The sequence below is a fragment of the Mizuhopecten yessoensis genome, unplaced genomic scaffold (assembly GCF_002113885.1).
Source record: "Mizuhopecten yessoensis strain PY_sf001 unplaced genomic scaffold, ASM211388v2 scaffold3627, whole genome shotgun sequence".
In the NCBI taxonomy this organism is placed as follows: Eukaryota; Metazoa; Mollusca; class Bivalvia; order Pectinida; family Pectinidae; genus Mizuhopecten; species Mizuhopecten yessoensis.
In genome coordinates, this window is record NW_018405139.1 from 426534 (window position 1) to 453544 (window position 27011).

At 37.9% G+C, this 27011-nt stretch overlaps 1 protein-coding gene across 1 annotated transcript in view; it reads left to right on the forward strand.

Annotated features, from left to right (window-relative positions):
- LOC110447846 (tRNA (guanine-N(7)-)-methyltransferase non-catalytic subunit wdr4-like) overlaps positions 1–27011 on the forward strand; it is a 162241-nt gene that overhangs the window by 6549 nt on the left and 128681 nt on the right. Inside the window, exon 2 of the mRNA XM_021493792.1 lies at positions 9102–9179. Within this exon, the coding sequence (XP_021349467.1) occupies positions 9102–9179 (78 nt within the window). The remainder of the gene's footprint in view (positions 1–9101; positions 9180–27011) is intronic.

A 27011-nucleotide genomic window follows, 5' to 3' on the forward strand; every position in this document is an offset into this window, starting at 1 on the left:
ATAGACATGTCTATGTGTTTGTTGCTGCCTTCCATCACTAGATAGACAAGTTCATGTGTTTGTTGCCCCTTTCCATCACTAGATAGACAAGTTTATGTGCTTGTTGCCCCCTTCCACCACTAGATAGACAAGTGTGTTTGTTGTCCCTTCCATCACTAGATAGACATGGTTTGTGGTTTTTGCCCCCTTCCATCACTAGATATACAAGTTCATGTGTTTGTTGCCCCTTTCCATCGCTAGATAGACAAGTGTGTTTGTTCTCCCTTCCATCACTAGATAGAAAAGTTCATGTGTTTGTTGCCCCTTTCCATCGCTAGATAGACAAGTTTATGTGTCTGATGCACCCTTCCACCACTAGATAGACAATGCGCTTGTTGCCCCTTCCATCACTAGATAGAAAAGTTCATGTGTTTGTTGCCCATTCCATCACTAGATAGACAAGATGGTGTGTTTGATGCTCCCTTCCACCACTAGATAGACATGGTTTGTGGTTTTTGCCCCCTTCCATCACTAGAAAGACAAGTTCATGTGTTTGTTGTCCCTCCATCACTAGATAGACAAGTGTGTTTATTGCCCCCTTCCATCACTAGATATACAAGTTCATGTGTTTGTTGCCCCTTTCCATCACTAGATAGACACGTTCATGTGTTTGTTGCCCCTTTTCCATCACTAGATAGACAAGGTTATGTGCTTGTTGCCCCCTTCCCCCACTAGATAGACAAGTGTGTTTATTGCCCCCTTCCATCACTAGAAAGACAAGTTCATGTGTTTGTTGCCCCCTTCCATCACTAGATAGACATGGTTTGTGTTTTTTGCCCCCTTCCATCACTAGATAGACAAGTTGATGTGTTTGTTGCCCCCTTCCATCACTAGATAGACATGATTATGTGTTTGTTGCCCCCTCCATCACTAGATAGACATGTTTATGTTTTTGTTGCCCCCTTCCATCACTAGATATACAAGTGTGTTTGTTGTCCCTTCCATCCCTAGATAGACATGTTTATGTGTTTGTTGTCCCTTCCATCACTAGATAGACAAGTTTATGTGTCTGATGCCCCCTTCCACCACTAGATAGACAAGTGTGTTTGTTGTCCCTTCCATCCCTAGATAGACATGTTTATGTGTTTGTTGCCCCCTTCCATCACTAGATAGACCTGTTCATGTGTTTGTTGCCCCCTTCCATCACTAGATAGACATGTTTATGTGTTTGTTGCCCCCTCCATCACAGATAGACATGTTTATGTGTTTGTTGCCCCCTCCATCACAGATAGACATGTTTATGTGTTTGTTGCCCCTTCCATCACTAGATAGACAAGTTGGTGTGTTTGATGCTCCCTTCCACCACTAGATAAGCATGTTTATGTGTTTGTTGCCCCTTCCATCACTAGATAGACAAGTTCATGTGTTTGTTGCCCCCTTCCATCACTAGATAGACATGTCTATGTGTTTGTTGCTGCCTTCCATCACTAGATAGACAAGTTTATGTGTTTGTTGCCCCCTTCCATCACTAGATAGATAAGTTCATGTGTTTGTTGCCCCTTCCATCACTAGATAGACATGTTTGGTGTCTGTTGGCCCCTTCCATCACTAGATAGACATTTTTATGTGTTTGTTGCCCCCTTCCATCACTAGATAGACAAGTTCATGTGTTTGTTGCCCCTTCCATCACTAGATAGACATGTTGCCCCCTTCCATCACTAGATAGACAAGTTGATGTGTTTGATGCCCCCTTCCACCACTAGATGGACATGTTTATGTGTTTGTTGCCCCTTCCATCACTAGATAGACAAGATGGTGTGTTTGATGCTCCCTTCCACCACTAGATAGACATGTTTATGTGTTTGTTGCCCCTTCCATCACTAGATAGACATGTTTATGTGTTTGTTGCCCCCTTCCATCACTAGATAGACAAGTTCATGTGTTTGTTGCCCCCTTCCATCACTAGATCGACATGTCTATGTGTTTGTTGCCCCCTTCCATCACTAGATAGACAAGTTTATGTGTTTGTTGCCCCTTCCATCACTAGATAGACAAGATGGTGTGTTTGATGCTCCCTTCCACCACTAGATAGACATGTTTATGTGTTTATAGACATGTTTATGTGTTTGTTGCCCCTTCCATCACTAGATAGACAAATTCATGTGTTTGTTGCCCCCTTCCATCACTAGATAGACATGTCTATGTGTTTGTTGCCCCCTTCCATCACTAGATAGACAAGTTGATGTGTTTGTTGCCCCTTTCATCACTAGATAGACAAGTTCATGTGTTTGTTGCCCCCTTCCATCACTAGATAGACAAGTTCATGTGTTTCTTGCCCCCTTCCATCACTAGATAGACAAGTTTATGTGTCTGTTGCCCCCTTCCATCACTAGATAGACATGTTTATGTGTTTGTTGCCCCCTTCCATCACTAGATAGACAAGTGTGCTTGTTACCCCTTCCATCACTAGATAGACAAGTTGATGTGTTTGTTGCCCCCTTCCATCCCTAGATAGACAAGTGTGTTTGTTGCCCTCTTCCATCACTAGATAGACAAGTGTGTTTGTTGCCCTCTTCCATCACTAGATAGACAAGTGTGTTTGTTGCCCCCTTCCATCACTAGATAACATTTTGTGAATGCTTTCTTTTACATTGCTAGAAACACAAATTTGATTCCCACACCTAGTACTAAATAGACAACATAAGTTTGATGCCTTCTTCCTTGATATAGACAATAGTTCTAAAAAATCTAAAGAAATGGAGATTATCAGAAATCAAGTATGAGAAAACTTGAAGAAATAGATTCAGACTAGATTGATAATGTTCATATGATTACATTTTGTAGGGTATCAATATATTGAAAGATACAGATTAAAATGGCAGTTGGTCAGTTACATTTAACTTTCTCATGAACTCAAGTTTTAGGTATTTCATTATTATTTAAAAGCCAAATGGAAACTGGTTTGCACCTTTTAAAACTGGACTGCAAATATGCAATGATACTGATCAGTTTTAAAGGGTAAAGGTCATTGTGATATCATATCCTACAGTTAAAATAATAATTGATCTTGTCACTGTATTACCAGCAAGTCAATCTAAACAGTGTATTAAATAGCAATTAAATCTAGTCCGTACATTAATTAAAAATTTATTCTAGTCAGTATTTTAATCTGGTTTGCTTGTTTGGTTTTTGTGCCAGAGTTGGCAACTTGTTGCACTGAAAATAGCCAGCACATTATCAAAAGTTTGAGTCAAAAAAAAAAAAAAAAAATGCGTTTACAATCAATTTACTTTATATTGTTAAACATGGACTCATATTGAGATTAACTATAAAAAATTGATGCCACTCATTTAAATTGATCAACTGTGTTTAAATAGAATTCAAACAACTCTCCTGCTCCTGCTGGCAAATAGAGGCAGTTTGTGACAGACAGGTATAATCAATTTGTCTGTCTGTGTTTGACCCACATTGGGTAATATGAGTGAATTCAGCACTGTTACTCAAATTTCAGATAACAGATTGCTTAGGAAGGAGGTCAGAAGTCAAAGGTGAAGGTTACTTGCTAAAAAATGTTTTGTGTTTTTGTCTTGTCAGGAACCAAACTTCAGATTGCTTTTATGAATTAATGTCAAAAAGAAAAAATAGCAATTGCATGAAACCATTCATCTGATTTTAAGCAGATGAATATGTTTGATAAGCGTTAATCCAGTAATTGTATTTCACTGCTGTTAAGGGTTAAAGAATTCTAATCAAGGAGCCATGTTTGGAATGTATGGCTTAACTGGGACTAAATCAGCACCATTTCTCATGTATCCACATTCAGCAGGTTTTAGCCGACAATAAATCAGCATTACTGCTTCAATATGATATCCCTATGATGAGTCAACCAGCAAAGAAAACAGAATGGGCTGGAGTCAAATGTCACATTCAAATCACCAATGAATCGGTCTTGGTGAAGAGCATTTTGTGTATGTTATGAGGAAGCAGTTTGATTGTTTTAGGCAGGAACATGAGAGGTCACTGATAGGAGATTTACCTCCCGCAAATGGCTGGGATTACATGTTCAGGAAATATCTGTGTTGTACAGTTGTCCAGCTCTGCCTACAGATGTGATACATTCTCCAGTAACTAACAATGATCCGTTTAGGAATACATAAAGCAAGGTTAAACATTTAATTATTTCACTCGCAAACATTCTCTTTAACTTGTTAATTTTACTAGGTAAGCTAGCATTTTTATCAGATGTGGGTTAAGAAATTGGTATTTCATTTTCTATTTCTTTAAAATAATTCACCAAACATATGTTGCAGTGGCTAAGTAAAATCCAGCTTCAGAAAAATGTTTTAATTATTTTATTATCATACCATATTTTAGCTCCCCTGCACAATTTGCTTGTGAGCTTATGATATGGTTTGGGGTTTGTTGTCCACCAATTTTCTTCCTTTCTTCAAACACATATTTTTCTTTAAACAACCCTTCTTGAATAATTGAAATGTAAGTTCATGATATATATGACCAAGAGGAAGGTACGTCAGCTGAAATGCTGTTAAGTTTTATCATGAAAATGACCTTGACCTAGTTTCAAAGTCACAGGGGTTAGTTACCATGCTAGAAACTTTAACCTCATCAAAAGCACCATCAGTTCCAAGGTTTTTAGACTATAAAGTGTGAATCTTTTTCTGATAAATTGTATTGAGGTCATAGGTCAACTTTAAGTGCTGGCTAAGGGCTATTATAGTTTCATTAGGATGTAATGCTCTAAAGATTCCTGATATAAATGAAGTTGACCTTAATTCTTTCAAGGTCATATGTGTAAAATATGTTACAGGGGTCTAATTTCACTTTTTTCATTCAAATTTTGATTGCAAATTTCATTCTCTAAATATGAAACTTACTCACAAAACTTTTTCATCAAGCTAACATGAATGAACATCAACATATGAAACAGAGAACAGATATTGTGAAAGACAAACAATCAATGATGAAAAAATAAATTGATGATAAAGATGAAGTTATGGTGAATATCAACACTGCATTTTTTTCAAGGAAGCAAAAATGTGTATATGCACATTATTTAAGTAACCTTTGACAAATGATTGAGGTCATGACTTCAAGGGTTTCATATTGTGGACTGTGAGGCAAGAATAAATTCTAAAAGATTGTTTTAAGGTAATGAGGTCAAATTTTAAGTACATAATGAGGTCAAATTTAAAGTCAATAATGAGGTCAGATTTAAAGTCAATAATGAGGTCAAATTTAAGGTCAACAATGAGGTCAGATTTAAAGTCAATAATGAGGTCAAATTTAAAGTCAATAATGTGGTCAAATTTAAAATCAATGTCACAATGACATTCAAATGATAAGGCAATTCAGATGAAAGTCTTCAGACCCCTTTGGCCTCTTGTATGTTGTGACACAAAAATGCTCTAACAGACACTTGCTAATCAAGATTACACTTGTATACTAGGTAAGTTTTGCAGACATTTGATGTTACTTCGACCATATTTGGTAAGCTCAAGATACCTTGTAATGAACATTTTGTCTTTAATTATTATACATGTCACATCTTCTGTAAATTGTTGAGTTACATCATATTTCCAACCTAACCATTGACTGAGTTTGTACAAGCCTTGAAAAGGACCCAAAAATTAAAATTCATTAAATCAAAAATTTGTTACAAGGTAATTAATTTCTAGATGTTAAGTCTACTTACTGACCAGTGTTAGATTTTAGGGTGTTTTGTGTTTATATGGTGAGATTAGGTACATCCATGTTAAATATTAAGGATACTTGCCCACCCTACTTATTTAGGAGGGAGACTCCCGATTTGGGCCCAAATTTAGCATTTTCAACCAGTGAATTTGCTTAATTATTCCTATTTTCAAAGATCTGATGAATTCATCTGAAAGAACAGCTCAAAAGATGTCATTTAAAAGTGTTATGTTTTCTCTTTGGAGTACATACACTCATTTTATGGATGCTTTTAATTCTGAAAATGTGTAATCTCCCCCATGGAAATTTTCAAAAAGTTGGCAAGTATGATTTAGATTTTTGTATTTTGAGGATTTGTAAATGGCTGGATATTTTAGACCTTAATTTTACTTTAAAAGCTTTCAATTTCATAGTAATAGTCCTGCACAAACACTCATAAACAACCATGATTTTAGATTTGAACTCCAGATGATCATGATAGTGACTGACTCCAATAGCATCACGGAAACTTCATAAATACATGATTTTCCCTACTCAAGACCGACATATTTTTATTCTGGAATACATATTCAAGATAACTACCAACTTTGATTTCTGGTTGAAACATGCTTCAGTTCTACTGTAACAAACTTGATACTAAAAATGTAAAGAATTTTCTTTAGTTATAGAATGGTAATGTGTGTTGACCGGGGCCAGTATGGCACCATCCCTACCAGTACCTATAGGGAGTTACCCAGTGATTGATCCCCCAATAGTCAGGTAAAACAGCCACCCTTTGTCCAGAGTTAGTGTCTAGAAGCTACCTGTGGTCACTCAGGCATGTCCCCATCACATCCACTCGTCTTATGATTCAGCTCCCCCAGTCATTTGATGTTTGATTATATATATTTAGACATAATTTATCTGTAAGTGCCTTTAGGCTATTGGTAATCAACACACTTTACCAGTCTATGTACCTAGCTATAGGTTGCTAATTTCAGCCCCATGTCCTGATGCAATGATAAATGATATGCAAATTTTCACTCCTCTTTTACCCTACCCTACCTGTATACCTACCTGGACAGACAGTTGTCAGTGAACTGTGTCCCCACTGTTTGAACCCACTTTCTGCTAGATTCAGTTAGTTCCCCCACCCCTACAACCTTTGATGTCCAGAAGCTACCTGTATAGTGTGTTCACTAGACCGTGTTATTTGCCTCTGCCCTATAATTGCTGGTGACACTGGTCCTTACCTGTATCAGTTATCACCTGTTGATTGCCATCCTTTGTTTTCACCTGTCATCTGACCAGTATGTTTCAAGGTAGTGTTGATTGCAATTACCTGTGCTGGTAAATTGGATGTAAAGGTGATTAGTAGGGCAGAGACAGGAATGGTTAGTTAGAGGAATTACCTGGGGATCAGCTCTGATCAAGGTGAAAGGCCGAGGGTTGGACTCCTGGCAGGGTGATTAACGCTATATTAGTACACATGTTGATTTCTTGTTGACATGAGCAACATCTATTGACAGGGTAGTGGTTGCTTTTTTGGTGCCAAACCTATATTAATAACTTAGATTTGATGAAATAGAAATTTATTTTCAAGTTATGATTTGTGATGTAACAGCAGATAGAAAGACACTCACACCAATATTGAGGTAGCCGTTCACCAGTCATCACCTAACCCAGTTCTGTTACAGTAAAATGGCAATCATAAATTCAGATATCATTTAAATCATTATTATGAGTATTGTCATGATCAAATAAAATATCAAGGTTAGTATTTCTAAAATTTGAGTTTTACTACTTATCGCATTAGTGGCTGTATTTCCTGACAGATTTTGATGAAACTTCATTGGTAAGTTAACCTTTGATGTACCATGGGCAAGTATTTCTATGGACATAGTACATGATTGGTCAAAGGTCAAGGTCACTTACTAAAAGTAGAATCTCACCATCACTCTTCTCATCACCCCATTGGTTGTTTTCGTTTTTTATGAACTTCAAAGGTATATTTAACTGCCAAGTAAAACAGAGAAGGTCTATCATGATCATAATCGGTCAGAGGTCAAAGTTCACTTAATAAAAGATAGAATTTCACCCTCACGGTTGAAACATACTGATGAAACTTCAGAAAAATACGAACCTTTGACACATACCTCAAACAAGGTTAAATATCAATGTGATTGGTGAAAATGTAAGGTCACTTAAGCTAAAAATGGAATAAGATTTAATATTGATGTGATTGGTCGAAGGTAATGTCACTTGAACTAAAAATAGAATTAACTGTTGCAATCTTTATGTACTATCATTATAGTCAGCGATTTAGATGAAAATTCCACATGTCCTTCGACAACATGGGCATGATTGGTCAAGGGCATGATAGGTCAAGGGCATGATAGGTCAAGGGCATGATAGGTCAAGGGCATGATAGGTCAAGGGTATGATAGGTCAAGGGCGCTTTTACTTAAAATGTTTGGTTTGGTTTGTTTGTGTTTTACATCCTATTAACAGCTATGGTCATTTAAGGACCGGAGTTCCCGGAGAAAAAACCATCGACCTACGGTCAGTACCTGACAACTGCCCCACGTAGGCCTCAAACCCTCGACCCAGTGGTGGAGGGCTAGCGGTCAGCAGATTGTCAGACGCCTTAACCATTTAGCCAACGTGACCCCTCTTAAAAAATTAATTCATCATCTTCCTACTTTGTTCTGAAGGAGTGGGGGTATTTTGAGCCCAAATTGCTTACTTTCCCTAGTTATATATCTGCTATTAACCAAATATTGTAATCAAACTAAGACAACGGTAAACAGAATAAAACTGCTGCCCATCACCTAGAAATGAACAAGAAATATATGAGTCTTGACTATTTGAGATTTATCATAAATATTAACTACAAATTATGTTTGTTATGTCCCAAATTTCTCTTTCATTTCAAATCAATTCCATTAAAATCTTGATATAATGTCCCTTAATTTATTGTTTCATCAGCCATCTTCCTTACTGCCAACGTATTTAATGTCATATTTTCATTTTCTTTATAATTTCTCTGATAACCCTTGATTATTGTGAAACTCCTTTATAGTGCCAATATTTTACTGGACTGTCACTGGCAGTATAGTGAGGAATTGCTCTACTTACCAATTTGATTTATGAAGTATCCAAGGTGTACAATGGTCTGAAGAAATAACAAACTCAATATTTTTTAGATTTGATCAAATCATCTGTGAATAGGACAATACTGTGTTGGTGTAATACTGGTCTGAGTTACTATTTTGTTTCTATTACAGTGATTACAGTGACGTGTAATACTGGTCTGAGTTACTATTTTGTTTCTATTACAGTGACGTGTAATACTGGTCAGAGTTACTATTTTGTTGCTATTACAGTGGCGTGTAATACTGGTCTGAGTTACTATTTTGTTTCTATTACAGTGACGAAGCTGGTGTGACAAAGAAGGAGATAGAACTAGAACTTCCAGCAGAGAACAGCTCAACAGACAACAAACAAGAGTAAGTTATCAGATCTTATGGTAATATTAGTATTTCTGGCTTGTCAAATAACACTTTTGTTACATTTCATTGTAAACTGACCAATCAAGAGAGAAAAATATTTTGAGGATGAATACTTTTCATGTTTTTGATGTTTTCGTATAATTTTGCATATTATTTCTGTGGTATATTTATTCTTATTATCTCTGTGATATATTTTTGCATACTGTTTGTGTGGTATTTTTTTGCATATTTTGTGTGGTATATTTTTTCATATTATCTCTGGTATTTTATTGTGTATCATATCTGGTATATATTTTTGCATTTTATCTCTGTGGTATATTTTTGCATATTATCTCTAGTAAATTTTTGCATATTATCTCATATTATCTCTGGTATATTTTTGCATTTTATCTCTGTTATATCTTTGAATATTATCTCTGTGGTATTTTATTGTGTATTATATCTGATATATATTTTTGCATTTTATCTCTGTGGCATATTCACATTCATGAGAGGGCGATATTGCATATTTTCACCCCAAGGAAGCATTGTTGACCAAGGCGAAGCCGAGGTCAACAATGCTTTCCTTGGGGTGAAAATATGCAATATCGCCCTCTCATGAATGTGATTTTTATTTTATTATACCGAGTGTCATGTTTAGGTGTTTCACCACTTCACCATTTTTAAAGGTCCTTGTGTTGATTTGACATAAACCAAGACTTCATCTCAACAGTTGTCGAATGAACCAACCATGAATGTGATTTGATAACACCCTGGCACTGGGACGAACCGTGCACGCATACGTTTGGCGTATGTAACAATTTTTGGAATAACACCCTGGCACTGGGACAAACTGTGTACGCATACGCTTGGCGCATGTGATATTTTTTGGAATGTCACCCTGTCTTCTTTATCTTTGTAAAATGAGCAAGTAACATTGAAAATGTTCACATCTTTCTCAACCAATCAGATTACGAGATTTTAACAGAAGGTATAATAATTTTGCATATTATCTCTGTGGTATTTTATTGTGTATCATATCTGGTATACTTTTGCATAGTATCTCTGGTTATTTATTGTGTACTATATCTGGTATATTTTTCGCGTATTAATTCAGTGGGGTATTTTTTCTAAACATTAAATTGTCAACAGGCTTTACACTAGATAGAGAACTATATATTTTGTCCAGTGTTATCAGATATGTTTCAAAACTTTACTCAGCTAGATGGAGAAATACAAGTACATTGAACAAGTGTGAACTGAACACTTCCACAATTCTGAGCTTAATATTTTGTGAGAAATCAGTGAATGGTCAGTTTTCACAGGTTACGTCCCAGGAAGTATTGTATCCATCATGACCTAGTTGAAGGTCTGGTATGTACAGGTTTTCAGATTGAAAGTCTGGTATGTACAGGTTTTCAGATTGAAGGTCTGGTATGTACAGGTTTACAGATTGAAGGTCTGGTATTTACAGGTTTTCAGATTAAAGGTCTGGTATGTACAGGTTTTCAGATTGAAGGTCTGGTATGTACAGGTTATCAGATTGAAGGTCTGGTATGTACGGGTTTTCAGATTGAAGGTCTGGTATGTACAGGTTTTCAGATTGAAGGTCTGGAATGTACAGATTTACAGATTGAAGGTCTGGTATGTACAGGTTTACAGATTGAAGGTCTGGTATGTACAGATTTACAGATTGGTCTGGTATGTACAGGTTTTCAGATTGAAGGTCTGGTATGTACAGGTTTCCAGATTGAAGGTCTGGTATGTACAGGTTTACAGATTGAAGATCTGGTATGTACAGGTTTTCAGATTGAAGGTCTGGTATAGTGTACAGGTTTTCAGATTGAAGGTCTGGTATGTACAGGTTTTCAGATTGAAGGTCTGGTATGTACAGGTTTCCAGATTGACAGGGTTCAGACAGGTTACTGCACTGCTGTAGTCGGTTGGGTGGACATGAATGTTTTGCTTTGAAATATTAGTGCTTTGAATTATAAGAAATCTTATTTAAAGATAGAAATGTGATGATATTCTTTCTTGTCAATGATTGACATTATTTTCTACAAATTTTGATGTAGTCATAACTTGTATTCTACGGAATATTTGGTTGTTGTCTTCCTTTGATGTTTGGCATGGATTGAACTATATAACTATGTGGGGTGATTGAATCACTGCAATAAACTTCAATTTTGTTTCTGTTTCTGTTTCGCTGGTTTTTATTGTTGTGTTTGTATACATGTACACACACATTAATCAATATTCCAAAATATATTTCAAATAGAATCTGATATAATATTGCACAATTCAAATGTTTATGCATCCCTGTTTTAAGGGGGGGCTTTACTGTGTGTAAAAAATCTTTGTTACAAGCTTTATGCACATCGAGATGAAAGGAACCTTCATGCTCCTATTAACTCTTGACAGCTATGCTGGATATGTGAAGCTAGTCATTCTATGTGTATTCAGTATCTTTCATTATTTTTACTTTCCTCTCTTTCTGATGTGAAGTTGTTACTTGCCATATGTTACTAAGATGCTGGCCGAGGAATAATGCAAGCTTTATGTTCATATACGCATTAAGTGTTTTATGGCAGGCATTAAAACTAAGTCCACCATATTGGTTTGTTTACTGGTGGATTTTATGTTGTTATGCCAACAAACAAGATGTCCTTTCTGCTACATTGGAGATAGAACAGCACTCGGAACTTTCATATTTTTTTTTATTGTAAACAGCCATAACGAAAGTAAGAGTTTTTATCAGGATATATAAAGTATACAAATAACCTAGGATCTATCGGTAATTTGAAATCCATGTTTAAAAGGAACCTACATATAATGACCATTAACGGTTCAATGGAGAAAAATGAGCTGTTAGCTGAAAGGGTGTCATTATAACCCTTTCACCACTGTAGACCATAATGGACTCATCCATATCAATGCATGTTAAAGTCTACTGAAGTTATATAGGGGTGAAAGCGTTAAGTAGCATGTTATAGACAGAAGATAATTTGTTGTAATGGAAAGAGGTTTTTAAAGACATGATTCTATATTAGTCAGTATGTCCAGACAACATACAGGGGTTAGTATAGGCAGTGTGTTATTATGGGCAGTATGTCATTGTAGGCAGTGTTTCAATTATCAGACACCAGACTGAAGATTGTAATAGACAGTATGTCATTATAGGCAGTGTGTCATGTATTGGACAACAGGCTGGAGATTTTAATAGACAGTATGTCGTTATAGGCAGTGTGTCATGGGGGGGACAACAGACTGAAGGTTGTAATAGACAGTATATCATTATAGGCAGGGTGTCATGTATTAGACAACAGACTAGAGATTGTAATAGACAGTATATCATTATAGGCAGTGTGTCATGTATTGGACAACAGACTGGAGATTTTAATAGACAGTATGTCATTATAGGCAGTGTGTCATGTATTGGACAACAGACTGAAGGTTGTAATAGACAGTATGTCATTATAGGCAGTGTGTCATGTATTGGACAACAGACTGGAGATTGTAATAGACAGTATGTCATTATAGGCAGTGTGTCATCAGACAACATATTAAATGTTGTAATAGACAGTATGCCATTATAGGCAGTATGTCATTTATCAGACAGCAGACTGGAGGTTGTAATATACAGGGTTCCATTATAAACATTGTGTCATTATAGGCAGTATGTCATCAGACTATAGACTGGAGGTTGTAATAAACAGGGTACTATTATAGACATAGTGTCATTGTAGGCAGTATGTCATCAGACTATAGACTGGAGGGTGTAATAGATAGGGTACTATTATAGACATTGTTTCATTATAGGCAGTATGTCATCAGACTCTAGACTGGAGGTTGTAATAAACAGGGTTCTATTATAGATATTGTGTCATTATAGGCAGTATGTCATCAGACTCTAGACTGGAGGTTGTAATAAACAGGGTACTATTATAGACATAGTGTCATTGTAGGCAGTATGTCATCAGACTATAGACTGGAGGGTGTAATAGATAGGGTACTATTATAGACAGTGTGTCCTTATAGGCAGTATGTCATAAGACTATAGACTGGAGGTTGTAATAAATAGGGCACTATTATAGACAGTATGTCATTATAGTCAATATGTCATCAGACTATAGACTGGAGGTTGTAATAAATAGGGCACTATTATAGACAGTATGTCATTATAGGCAATATGTCATCAGACTATAGACTGCAGGTTGTAATAGATAGGGTACTATTATAGACATTGTTTCATTATAGGCAGTATGTCATCAGACTCTAGACTGGAGGTTGTAATAAACAGGGTACTATTATAGACATTGTGTCATTATAGGCAGTATGTCATCAAACTATAGACTGGAGGTTGTAATAAACAGGGTACTATTATAGACATAGTGTCATTGTAGGCAGTATGTCATCAGACTATAGACTGGACGTTGTAATAGATAGGGTACTATTATAGGCATTGTGTCATTATAGGCAGTATGTCATCAGACTATAGACTGGAGGTTGTAATAAACAGGGTTCCATTATAGATATTGTGTCATTATAGGCAGTATGTCATCAGACTATAGACTGGAGGTTGTAATAGATAGGGTACTATTATAGACAGTATGTCATTATAGGCAGGATGTCATCAGACTATAGACTGGAGGTTGTAATAAACAGGGTTCCATTATAAACAGCAGACAGGAAGGTCTTATTTAGACAGGAGGTTTCCATATAGCAGTCGTTTGGTCCAGTCATCAATCTGTGAGTACTGCGATTAACACCTTGCCTTGTAGGTATCTTCTAAACTTCTGAACCTTTCCACATCATAATGATTTATTCATCATGACCAGGTGTGTCACAAAACACTCTTAGGTCCATAACCTAAAGGTCAAGGTCAGGGTAAGAGGTAATGTTTAAAATGATAGTAATGCTTGTCCTGACCTTACTCCTACTAAACTGCTGAACTGTTTTTATGAAACTTTACAAATATGTTGATCACGAACACAAAATGTGTTGCATAGTACTTCAGATTCATACCATAAAGGTCAAGGTTATGACAATGGTTCAAAGGTCAAATGATTGTAACATTTGCCAGACTGTACAGTTTCTTAAGGAATTTTAAATAAGTGCATATCATGATCTGATGTGTTGTTCTATAGCACATCTAGTTTAAAATTTGTTTACGAAACTTAAGTGTGTATACTGGTTGACCATAGGGACAGTGTTGGAATCAGGACTGGATACAAAAGATCATGGTTATGACAGGGTTGAATCATTGAGCGGTTGGGTTGTTCTTATGCTGTATTGCGGTGTCCGTCATCCAACCGCCCATTAACTTTTTCTTTTGAACGACTTCTTCTGGGGAACTGGAGGACCTAGGGTCATGATATTTGGTCAGTAGGTACCTCGGATGAAATGCTATAAAGTTTCCTCATTAAAATGACCTTGACCTACTTTCAAGGTCACAGGGGTCAAATACGTTTGAAACCTCAAACAGCAATATCTTAAGAACCATTTGGACTAGAGTCATAATAATTTGGTATGTTATGTAGATCAGCTGTGTGAATCTTTTACTTTATAACAGTAATGAGGTCAAAGGTTAACTTTAAGTGCTAGTCAGAGGTCAAAGGTCAAGATGGGTTAAAAGCTTGAATAATCATCTTCTGAAGTTCAATAAGGCCCAGGGTCATGATATTTGGCCAGTAGGTACCTTGGATGAAGTGTTATAAAATTTCCTTATTAAAATGACCTTGACCTACTTTCAAGGTCACAGGGGTCAAATACGTTTTAAACCTCAAACAACAATATCTTAAGAACCATTTGGTCTAGAGTCATAATACTTTGGTATGTTATGTAGACCAGCTGTGTGAATCTTTTTCTTCAGTACAGTAATGAGGTCAAACGTTTACTTTAAGTGCTAGCAGGAGTCAAAGGTCAGCATGGGTTAAAAGCTTTAAAATTTAAATTTCAAACAACAATATCTCAGAACCGTTTAAGAGATGTTAACACGTCTTGTGTTCTAGTTACCAAATTTTGTCTGAAGTTACCTATGTGTCAGTTTCATGTAACAAAAGAAACAGGTGAGCAATACAGGCCCTCTGTGCCTCTTGTTATATTTAATATCAAAACCACAGTACAGTTCCCAAATACATGAAAATCTTTCTTAATTATGTTTCACTTAAAAGCTAGAATACAGTAAAATGTCTGTCAGTTAGAAAAAAAAAAAGAAAAAAAAAATGTAAATATTGTCAGTTCTGTTCTAATTACACAAAATTATAGCCGCTAAAATAAAGAATAGTTTGAACTACGGCAAACACTCAAGTCATTGATATGGAACAACGACGGCCTTATTGCGATATTTATTTGCAAATCTGGAGATGAATAATGGTATATATATCTTTCTTATATTTATTTACATATTGATAATCAATTATTAAGTTCAATTGCAAAGCAGAGACAAGTAGGCTATGTAGGCCGCAAAGCAGTAGATGTTTTATCGAGTAATGACGAAAGTTCAGTTGTACTGATCAGAATGCGGAGGGTGGATTGAAACTGAAATTAGGGAATAATTATTTGATCGACCACCTGGTCAGATATATTTTGTTTTGGTACATGTATAGGTAATATATCAATTAAGTTATAAATCAGTGTTCAGTGGCTAGGTCGCGATTATATCATCAAATTGTAATCACAGTAATATCATGACAATACACACGTCTGTCAGCGATGTTACAGTAACATTCCGCGCTCCGTGTACTGTTAGGATATCATACGTGGTCAGGGCCTAAAGATGTTTGATTGGCGCATGCACATGTTTACAAGAAAGAAACTCAATTATCGGTGACATGTGTCTTATTTATGTACAAATTGTCCGAAACTGATGACAACAATGGTCGCACATGAGTACTACCTGTTATTCAGTAGTTAAACGCTGTTGATGCGCATATATGTCAAGTTTAAGCCAGTTTCGCGAGGCTATTATTGCATCGCCGATAGCCAATCTCGATCAATAATTTCGTAGGTACAGTACTCAAGTTGTGTATTCGAACAATCTGAAATGTGTGTAAGCAGGGTTCGAACTATCACTAGACAGAAAATTATTATTTTTATTGTTCAAAGAGTGTGTTTGAACTATCTGCCTCTTCGAACTGACCAGAGGTTTACCATATATGGACTGAAAATGTGGTACTTAGTATAAGAAAAACAAAACATTGGTAAAAATGTAACCCTCATTCTGTATCTATATTGCATATTAAGTTAATGAATTCAAACTTTTAGCAAAATAAAACCATCTAGATAGAGTTGCAGAAAACAGGTTTGGACTACAGCTAACTTGAACTTCCTATGTGTTTGTGATTTTTTTTTATTTGTACATGTATAGAATAGATTCCTAGAATCATGGTGTTGTTGTTTAATTTCAGATAAAAAGTGTATCCTTTCAACCAACATACAAGTACTTAGACTGCAGCAACTTTTAAAGTTAATTTCCAGACCAAGATAAGTCCTTACGTCTTCACGACGCCAATGATGAATAAATGTTTTAAAGGGTCATGGTGTTGATTGCGGCCTGAAGTGATGTTTTGACGACTACCTTGTGGCCTGAAATAAGGTCATGAAAGGATTTAGTGTCATTTAATGTGTGTGTGATCCAGCCTCCAACATAGGGCCTGTCAAAATGATAGTACTGCAGTTAATTTTAACTCAAGGGAAATATGAACTCAATTTCCTTTCGATTGATTGTCTATACAGCTATGAAATGTAAAGTAAGAGTACTCTCACACTAGCGTCCCCATGATAACTTTGACTGAAACGGTTATCGTTTTATGTTTACCAAAGTGAAAACATATTTAATTTAATTTGTAACAACACAAGTGGCTTAGATGAAAGTTTATTTATTAGAGCTTAAGTGGCCAGCTCCTATCAAGTGCGCTTTATGTCTGCTTTGTTCCCTTGAGACTTGCTTTTTGTCCCAGAAGAGATGATTTATTTTCACTAATTATTAACCATAAGCTTTAACTTTTCAGCAAATAATATTCTTCAAAGATATCATCTTTGTGAAATTTTCTTCAGCAACATTTACCATCATCAAGACAAACTACCTAGCTGTATAAAAGGACATCAACACTGACCTGTGAAGAACAGTTACTGGTGTGTTCCAGGCACAAAAAATCCTCAACAGCAATATTTATTTGAATATTAGAATTCTTGTATCATTAAAAAGTCTTTGACTTTCAAATTTTTGTGAAGTTGTTCTTCTTTACAGTATTATTTCAAGATAATGTTGTGTTTTGTTAATTATCGTGAGAAAGATTGATAAAAAAAATACACAAGTAAACCCAGTAACCTGGACTGAAATAGTAAAATATTTTTTTATCTTTATAATAACACTTCACAATACAGTTCATTTCTTGTACAATCTTGTAGCTCCAAATAAGTGCTCAGCCAAACAATTATTACAACAGTATACTCTCCCACGCACACTGTTTCTAGTTGAGGTATGGCACACCTGTAGTACGGAACAAATGACGCGAGGATATGTGACAGGACACGGAGCAACCCGTTTATTTTGTACTCAGGTAGAATGTGATAGGGAAATACGTTTTTAATGACAATACACATTATGCAGTATTTGAAAATATTGATTGGGTGGTAGGGATGTTTATATGTTACTGGGGTTGATGGATTGTTTTAACTTTGAAGTTGTAAATAAAATGTATGCACACATGCAGACAACGGTGTCATTGTTCGGGATACATGGTAACGGCCACGGTCGGGAATCGTTCCTCCTAGCGTGATGGATGGTAATTATATTCTGTAATTAAAATAAAATGCCTGTACTTGATGACATGTAATGCTGCGTTTGTTTGATCGAGGGATGTTAGGACCAGCATATTTATCAGGTAGTCTTGATCTGTGAAATGTTTGTGTTTACCTGGATGGAGTCTTCAACCACGTGCAAAACCCACACAAATATGAATAACTTTAACAGCCTTATGAGAGAAGTCATGATTAGTCTAACATTTTGTTTGTTAAAAGATGGCAAATATTTTATTTTTTTCAACATTTCTTAACAGCAGCCTTATCAATATGTATAATGCTGTCGAAAATAAAGTCTTTGTCCTTTTCCCCCAAATCCCTGCAAATTTCTAAGGTTAATGGATTGTTTTCAATCTTATCTGGTACTATGCTGAGTTAGCTTGTCTTTTTATACATTGAGAAAAACAGCCTGTGTACTACTTTCTTCCCAGAGTAAAGGACTGTTTGCCTATTTCGATGACCAGTATTAGTTCTTCAATGACTGGACAATGTGATGCACTTATCTTTCTTTTAGTTGAACAGATTTTCATCACCCATACACTGGTCATATGGCTGTAACATTAATGTTTGCATACTATACCTGACCTTTGTTTAGATTGGATAATGCTGTCCATATGTTGGAAACCAAGTTCCATATTTAAGTGTTAGGCCTTCTTTAAAGATAAAATCATTCTTAAAAAAAGCCAAAAAAGGCCTGTAAAAGAAATAAATCAAAATGTTTCTAAATATATTTCCATATTATAGAATATTATTTGAATAAAGACAAATTTTTGATCATCTAATGCTGTCTGGAATTAATTGGTCTTAAAGCATCATATGAACAGGTAGAATAAGAAAATTCTGTCTGTATCTAGGGCCTCCACTTGTAGAAGAATGAGCTGACAATCGTAGACATGCATTATGTATGACAGAATATTGTTGGCTGGTCTTTGAAGTAGAGATAAACACCCTGCCTTTTTAATACAGTCTCAATCACTCTAATTCTCTTTTAAAAGGCTCCAAGCTGAGCACGAGCTTTTTTGAAAAAATTATTGATTGAATACAGTTGGTATTGGTGTAGTGAGAAGGTATATAGGCTTGCTGCATATAGCAGCTCGGCTGGGAGATTAAACTCTTAATGGATTAAAAACAGCTTGTTGGACTGAAATTAACGACTTGTTGTCTGTCTTCAGCATGTAGGTTTACACTTACGATTTCTATAGATTTCATTATAAACTAATGGAATTTACAATAAACACCCTAAGCCATCATCCATACTGAATCGTATGTTACTGGGATCGCTGCTAGTAATACAGTGAGACAGAAACTTTAAATTTGTTGTAATTTCTATTTTGTTTTTTTCTACAATTCTGTGGCACAAAATGAGCTAGTCGCTGATTTCGAACCCGTTGATATCAGTTGTGAGTTGCACAGAAGAACCTGTCTTGCGAGATCAATTTTGCTGACAACTAATGGGCATATTTCATGAGACTTTCTTCCTGTAAAACCATTTGTATACTGCAACCTAAATATTAACGGAATACTAAAAACATATAACCTTTCCTTCAACAGGTTTTACGATTGAATACATTAACTTTACTAGCTAAAATTGTAAGCCATTTTTTCACATTGTGAACAACAAACTATCTTCTCACAAATTAATCTGTAACATATCTTCCCACCATGTTAAGATTAATTCTGTTTCCCACAATGTGAACACAACAGTGATTTAGTGTCCCACAATGTGAACACAACAGTGATTTAGTGTCCCACAATGTGAACACAACAGTGATTTAGTGTCCCACAATGAGATCAGCAATTCAGCCTCCTGCAATGTGGACAGCAATTCAGTTGCCTACAATACAACAGCAATTCAGCCTCCCACAATTGGGACAGCAATTCAACTGCCCACACTACAACAGCTATTTAGCCTCCCCCAATGGGGACAGCAATTCAACTGCCTACAATACAACAGCAATTCAGTCTCCTATAATTGGGACAGCAATTCAACTGCCTACAATACAGCAGCTATTCATTCTCCCGCAATGGGGGCAGCAATTCAGTCTCCCACAATTGGGACAGCAATTCAACTACCCACACTACAACAGCAATTCAGCCCCCTGCAATGGGGACAGCAATTCAACTGCCCACACTACAACAGCAATTCAGCCCCCCGCAATGGGGACAGCAATTCAACTGCCTACAATACAACAGCAGTTCAGTCTCCCACAATTGGGACAGCAATTCAACTGCCTACACTACAACAGCAATTCATTCTCCCATAATGGGGACAGCAATTCAACTGCTTCAATACAACAGCAATTCAGTCTCCCACAATTGGGACAGCAATTCAACTGCCTACCTCCCATAATGGGGACAGCAATTCAACTGCCTACAATACAACAGCAGTTCAGTCTCCCACAATGGGGACAGCAATTCAGCCTCCCGCAATGGGGACAGCCATTCAGCCTCCCATAATGGGGACAGCAATTCAGCACCGCGCAATGGGTACAGCAATTAAGCCCCCTGCAATGGGGACAGCAATTCAACTGCCTACCATACAACAGCAATTCAGCCTCCTGTAATGGGGACAGCAATTCAACTGCCTACCATACACCAGCACTTCAGCCTCCCGCAATGGGGACAGCAATTCAGCCTCCTGCAATGGAGCAGCAATTCAGCCTCCCGCAATGGGGACATCAATTCAACTGCCTACAATACACCAGCAATTCAGCCTCCCGCAATGGGGACATCAATTCAACTGCCTACAATACACCAGCAATTCAGCCTCCCGCAATGGGGACAGCAATTCAGCCCCCCCCCCTGAAATGGGGACAGCAATTCAACTGCCTACCATACAACAGCAATTCAGCCTCCCGCAATGGGGACAGCAATTCAGCCTCCTGCAATGGGGCAGCAATTCAGCCTCCCGCAATGGGGACAGCAATTCAACTGCCTACAATACAACAGCAATTCAGCCTCCCGCAATGGGGACAGCAATTCAGCCCCCCCCCCTGAAATGGGGACAGCAATTCAACTGCCTACCATACAACAGCAATTCAGCCTCCCGCAATGGGGACAGCAATTCAGCCTCCTGCAATGGGGACAGCAATTCAGCCTCCCGCAATGGGGACAGCCATTCAGCCTCCTGCAATGGGGACAGCAATTCAGCCTCCCGCAGTGGGGACAGCCATTCAGCCTCCAACAATGGGGACAGCAATTCAGCACCCCGCAATGGGTACAGCAATTAAGCCCCCTGCTATGGGGACAGCAATTCAGCCCCTCACAATGGGGACAGCAATTCAACTGCCTACCATACAACAGCAATTCAGCCTCCTGCAATGGGGACAGCAATTCAACTGCCTACCATACAACAGCAATTCAGTCTCCCACAATTGGGACAGCAATTCAACTGCCTACAATACAACAGCAATTCAGCCTCCCGCAATGGGGGCAGCAATTCAGCCTCCCGCAATGGGGACAGCCATTCAGCCTCCTGCAATGGGGACAGCAATTCAGCCTCCCGCAGTGGGGACAGCCATTCAGCCTCCAACAATGGGGACAGCAATTCAGCACCCCGCAATGGGTACAGCAATTAAGCCCCCTGCTATGGGGACAGCAATTCAGCCCCTCACAATGGGGACAGCAATTCAACTGCCTACCATACAACAGAAATTCAGCCTCCTGCAATGGGGACAGCAATTCAACTGCCTACCATAAAACTGCAATTCAGTCTCCCACAATTGGGACAGCAATTCAACTGCCTACAATACAACAGCAATTCAGCCTCCCGCAATGGGGACATCCATTCAGCCTCCCACAATGGGGACAGCAATTCAGCACCCCGCAATGGGTACAGCAATTAAGCCCCTGCAATGGGGACAGCAATTCAACTGCCTACCATACAACAGAAATTCAGCCTCCTGCAATGGGGACAGCAATTCAACTGCCTACCATAAAACTGCAATTCAGTCTCCCACAATTGGGACAGCAATTCAACTGCCTACAATACAACACCAATTCAGCCTCCCGCAATGGGGACAGCAATTCAACCCCCCGAAATGGGGACAGCAATTCAACTGCCTACAATACAACACCAATTCAGCCTCCCGCAATGGGGACAGCAATTTAGCCTACCGCCACGGGGACAGCCATTCAGCCTCCCACAATGGGGACAGCAATTCAGCCTCCAGCAATGGGGACAGCAATTCAGCCTCCCACAATGGGGACAGCAATTCAGCCTCCCGCAATGGGGGCAGCAATTCAGCCTCCCGCAATGGGGACAGCCATTCAGCCTCCCAAAATGGGGCCAGCAATTCAACACCCCGCAATGGGTACAGCAATTAAGCCCCCTGCTATGGGGACAGCAATTCAGCCCCTCACAATGGGGACAGCAATTCAACTGCCTACCATACAACAGCAATTCAGCCTCCTGCAATGGGGACAGCAATTCAACTGCCTACCATACAACAACAATTCAGTCTCCCACAATTTGGACAGCAATTCAACTGCCTACAATACAACAGCAATTCAGCCTCCCGCAATGGGAACAGCAATTCAGCCTCCCGCAATGGGGACAGCCATTCAGCCTCCAACAATGGTGACAGCAATTCAGCACCCCGCAATGGGTACAGCAATTAAGCCCCCTGCAATGGGGACAGCAATTCAACTGCCTACAATACAACAGCAATTCAGCCGCCCGCAATGGGAACAGCAATTCAGCCTCCCGCAATGGGGACAGCAATTCAGCCCCCCGAAATGGGGACATCAATTCAACTGCCTACCATACAACAACAATTCAGTCTCCCACAATTTGGACAGCAATTCAACTGCCTACAATACAACAGCAGTTCAATCTCCCACAATTGGGACAGCAATTCAACTGCCTACAATCCAACTGCAATTAAGCCCCCGCAATGGGGACAGCAATTCAACTGCCTACAATACAACAGCAATTAAGCCCCCGCAATGGGGACAGCAATTCAGCCCCCCGAAATGGGGACAGCAATTCAACTGCCTACCATACAACAGCAATTCAGCCCCCAGCAATGGGGACAGCAATTCAGCCTCCTGCAATGAGGAAAGCAATTCAGCCTCCCGCAATGGGGACAGCAATTTAGCCTCCCGCAATGGGGGCAGCCATTCAGCCTCCCACAATGGGGACAGCAATTCAGCACCCCGCAACGGGTACAGCAATTAAGCCCCCTGCAATGGGGACAGCAATTCAGCCCCTCATAATGGGGACAGCAATTCAACTGCCTACCATACAACAGCAATTCAGCCCCCAGCAATGGGGACAGCAATTCAGCCTCCTGCAATTGGGACAGCAATTCAGCCTCCCGCAATGGGGACAGCAATTCAACTGCCTACAATACAACAGCAATTCAGCCTCCCGCAATGGGAACAGCAATTCAGCCTCCCGCAATGGGGACAGCAATTCAGTTGCCTACAATACAACAGCAATTCAGCCTCCAATAATTGGGAACAGCAATACAACTGCCTACAATACAACATCAATTCAGCTTTCCACAATGGGAACATCACAATGATTTTAAACTTCCCTAATGGACAATATTAAGCTTCCAACAACGAAAAAAACCCACTTCACCAACCTGCATTGAAACAGTGATTCAATTTACTAAAATTGGAGCAGTGATAAAGCTTCAAACAATGGCAAAAACCATGGCAAAAGTAATTAACTTTCCACCATCCTAACAGCAATTTTGCTTTTCAAAGTGGCAACATGATAATGATTCCCACAATGGGAACAGTGATTTAGTTTCCCACAATGGGAACAGTGATTTAGTTTCATAACCTAGAAATAACAATATGTAGCATTTTGCAATGACCCAGTTTAACAATTCTCCTTTTTACAACTGAAAGAATAATATATGTTACATTATAGTTACGATGAAATAAACTAACGTAGTGTTAACACTCATAAGGTAATATTTCCTTTGCACACATTGCTTTATCATCTTGATGTCAATATCGTTCAAATCAAAAATATTCTTATCTATTTTATTTTGCCTTGTGTTGAATAAGCTATTCTGTTTGAGGAGAATCCAACATTTGAGTGAAAACATTGTATGTAGTCAGTAGTACCCTAAACATACATGTGTAACATGAAAAGAGAATAGTGTGCTGGCACCAGGATCGAACCCTCAATCTCCAGGTTCCTAGTCGGACGTTCTACCACTGAGCTAAAGGGACGTTCTACCTCTAGCTCCAAACTAGAAGGCGACCTTAGTCCAATGTACAATTAAAATCTGCCACACTACTCTCCCCTTTTTAAATGTGTTCGCCCTCGAACTCCAGAAACCCAGGTTCTAACTCCCTGTCACTACAGAGAGGGCCAAGGACACCATTTGTAACAGGAAAAGAGAATAGTGTGCTTCCACCGGGGATCAAATCCTCGATCTCCAGGTTCCCAGTCGGACGCTTTACCACTGAGCTAAAAGGAAATTCCCTCTAGCTCAAAGCTAGAAGGAGACCTTAATCCTATGTACAATTAAAATCTGCCATACATGTGTGAATTCAACATGGAGAGAATAAATGACATGTAGTCAGTAGTAACAGAAGTAGACATGTTTGATTTTGTGTTAAGGTCAGAAGGTTAGAATTTTGTTTGGATAAATATCATGGTTTACACTTTTACAACAATAGGATTATTTCGAGTAAAATTATCTTCATTGAAGCTCAGTAATACTCGAAAAATTGTATTTTATATCAAATGTTTTCCTTTAAAGTACTGTATCATAAATGCTTTTTACATCTAAAGTATCAAATTATTTGAAATGTAACATGAAAAAGAATAGTCCCTACCAGATTATTAGGCTGGGATTAGGTGAAGATAAAATTGTTAATATTCAAATTGTCTTTTACAAAATGGTATTCCAATATTTTTTATAAATCTAAGTGTGAATCATGTTGCTATTGTTTACTTTATTGGAATGAGATGGCAATCTGGGTCTCCTTGATGGTATGAGTTTTCAGCCATTAAGTAAATGATTTTATGGAATTCTGCAGAAATGGAAGAAAATAAAAATGGTTTGCATCAGTTAATTTTGTCAGTACAGAAGAATTCATGCTCAAAGGTATAGTTATGGCCTACTGGGTTGGAAAGTAGGCCGCGTCCTCCCTTGGTTCTTAGACCTTCCAGCGTATCAAATAATGAGTTGCTCAGGAAAATTGTTTCCCCAAAGAAACAGAGGCAAGCATATCTCTAGGCCACATAGAAACTATGTCAATAAATCATGTTCATCAAACAGAGCTCTGGATTCACAGAAACGATGTTTTCCTTGTTGTGATAATTTTATCAATCATGACTTATTTTTTATCATTTGGTAACTGACTTTATTTTTGTATCTGAGTTCTTGAGGAATAGGCATGATCTTGATTCCTACGGTCGTTTATCTTTGCAATGTAAATGACTAGAAATGGCGAGGCAATAATCGGTGGTATTTTGACCATTAAAGTTGTGTTTCTGTGAGTGGTATTACAGGCCTGGTGCCTTATCTTTCCATTGCCTGATCACACATTAATCTGAGGCCGATAATTTAGCTGTATTGTAGTTCAATCAAGGTAATTATGATATGGAATTACCCGACATAGCCCGTAACACAGGAATGAAATTTGAAGACCTGTCGCTAATAATACCAGGTATTGATTATTTTCAGGCAGAAATCTGAATTTGAACACATTGATATTATGCTAGGTACCATTATTATGACTTAACCGCTTGGTAGATTAGTTACCAAGTTGAATTGCTAATTGTATGAAAATCAGAATATTTTTATTTGGAACCGCAGGTAATGTCCACAAACAGGCAAGACTATAATTGTCCTGCAGGAAGTTGCTTTGTTTGTTAGAGGGTGTCCGAATGACCATGGCACAGTGATTCGTGTGCTACGCCAAAATTACGGAAATGTTTATCAAACAGTATGTCTGCCCTGAAGCTCTGTTGAAATATCGTCTCCAAGACAACCTTATCAGCATCTTGCGTTTTATAAAAGAAATGAGAAATTGAGTGTGGTCCCGTTATTTTGTGTGAACAGATATGAACCAGGTATGTTGGCTGAGTGACCAGGCGATAACGAGTTTTACCTGTCTCAGTTAACGAGTTTTTACCTGTTTCAGGTGATGATAGGGTCGACGCAAACATTTGTCGAGATATGGTTGAAATTGTCTCTGTTACACCATTGTGCTGCTGTGGAAGAAAGAAGCTGATTAGGACAAGATGCTTCATATTTGTATTCTGAATGTATCCCAGCCTCCCTAGAACATATGGGTCCGAGTAATATTATTCAAATCTCCTAATTGAAATGTATTGTTAAAACGTCCCTGATACATCATTGTATCAAAGGAAACGTACTTGTTATTCATCTGAGAGTAGGAGGATTAATATAGATGTGTAAAGAACTGCACCATATTGTAATAAAAAAAAGACCCGATTTAAAGAAAATTCCTGATAGGTGGATTAATATTGGACGTATTTTGAAATGTATAATGTATTTGTGATGAGAACAGAACAAATGCGACCATTGAAGGGCACCTAGGTCATCATGTTCATTGACATTTTATTATATAAAAATACATTATATAAGTTCAGAGCCCAATTGAATTTCATTTTGAAATTGATTTACCAAGGTTACTAGTTTGACTTTCCAAGGTCACTGGTTTGATTTTTTTTGTTGTTACTTGTTTAGTTTCAAACATATTTTTGTTTTCTTTCTTCAATATTTTCCAAAGTTTCTTTTTTTCTGATTAAACTTATTAAATTTTTACTATGGTTTCCCAAGGTTTCTGGTTTGGGGTCATAACTTTGATTTGTCATTGTGACTAATTTAGTTTCAAAAATATTTCTCTTTTCTTTCTCCAAGATATCCTGATGTTTCTGCTTTAGTTTCAAAAGGTGACTGCTTTGGTTTCCCACAGTTACTGTTCTGGGGTCATTTGTTTGGTTTCCCGTTGTTACCAGCCTGGTATCCAAAATATTTTTTTGTTCATCGTCACCAACATCTAATAAAGTTGTTCCTATTGTAACATTTCGCTATAGGGAAATTT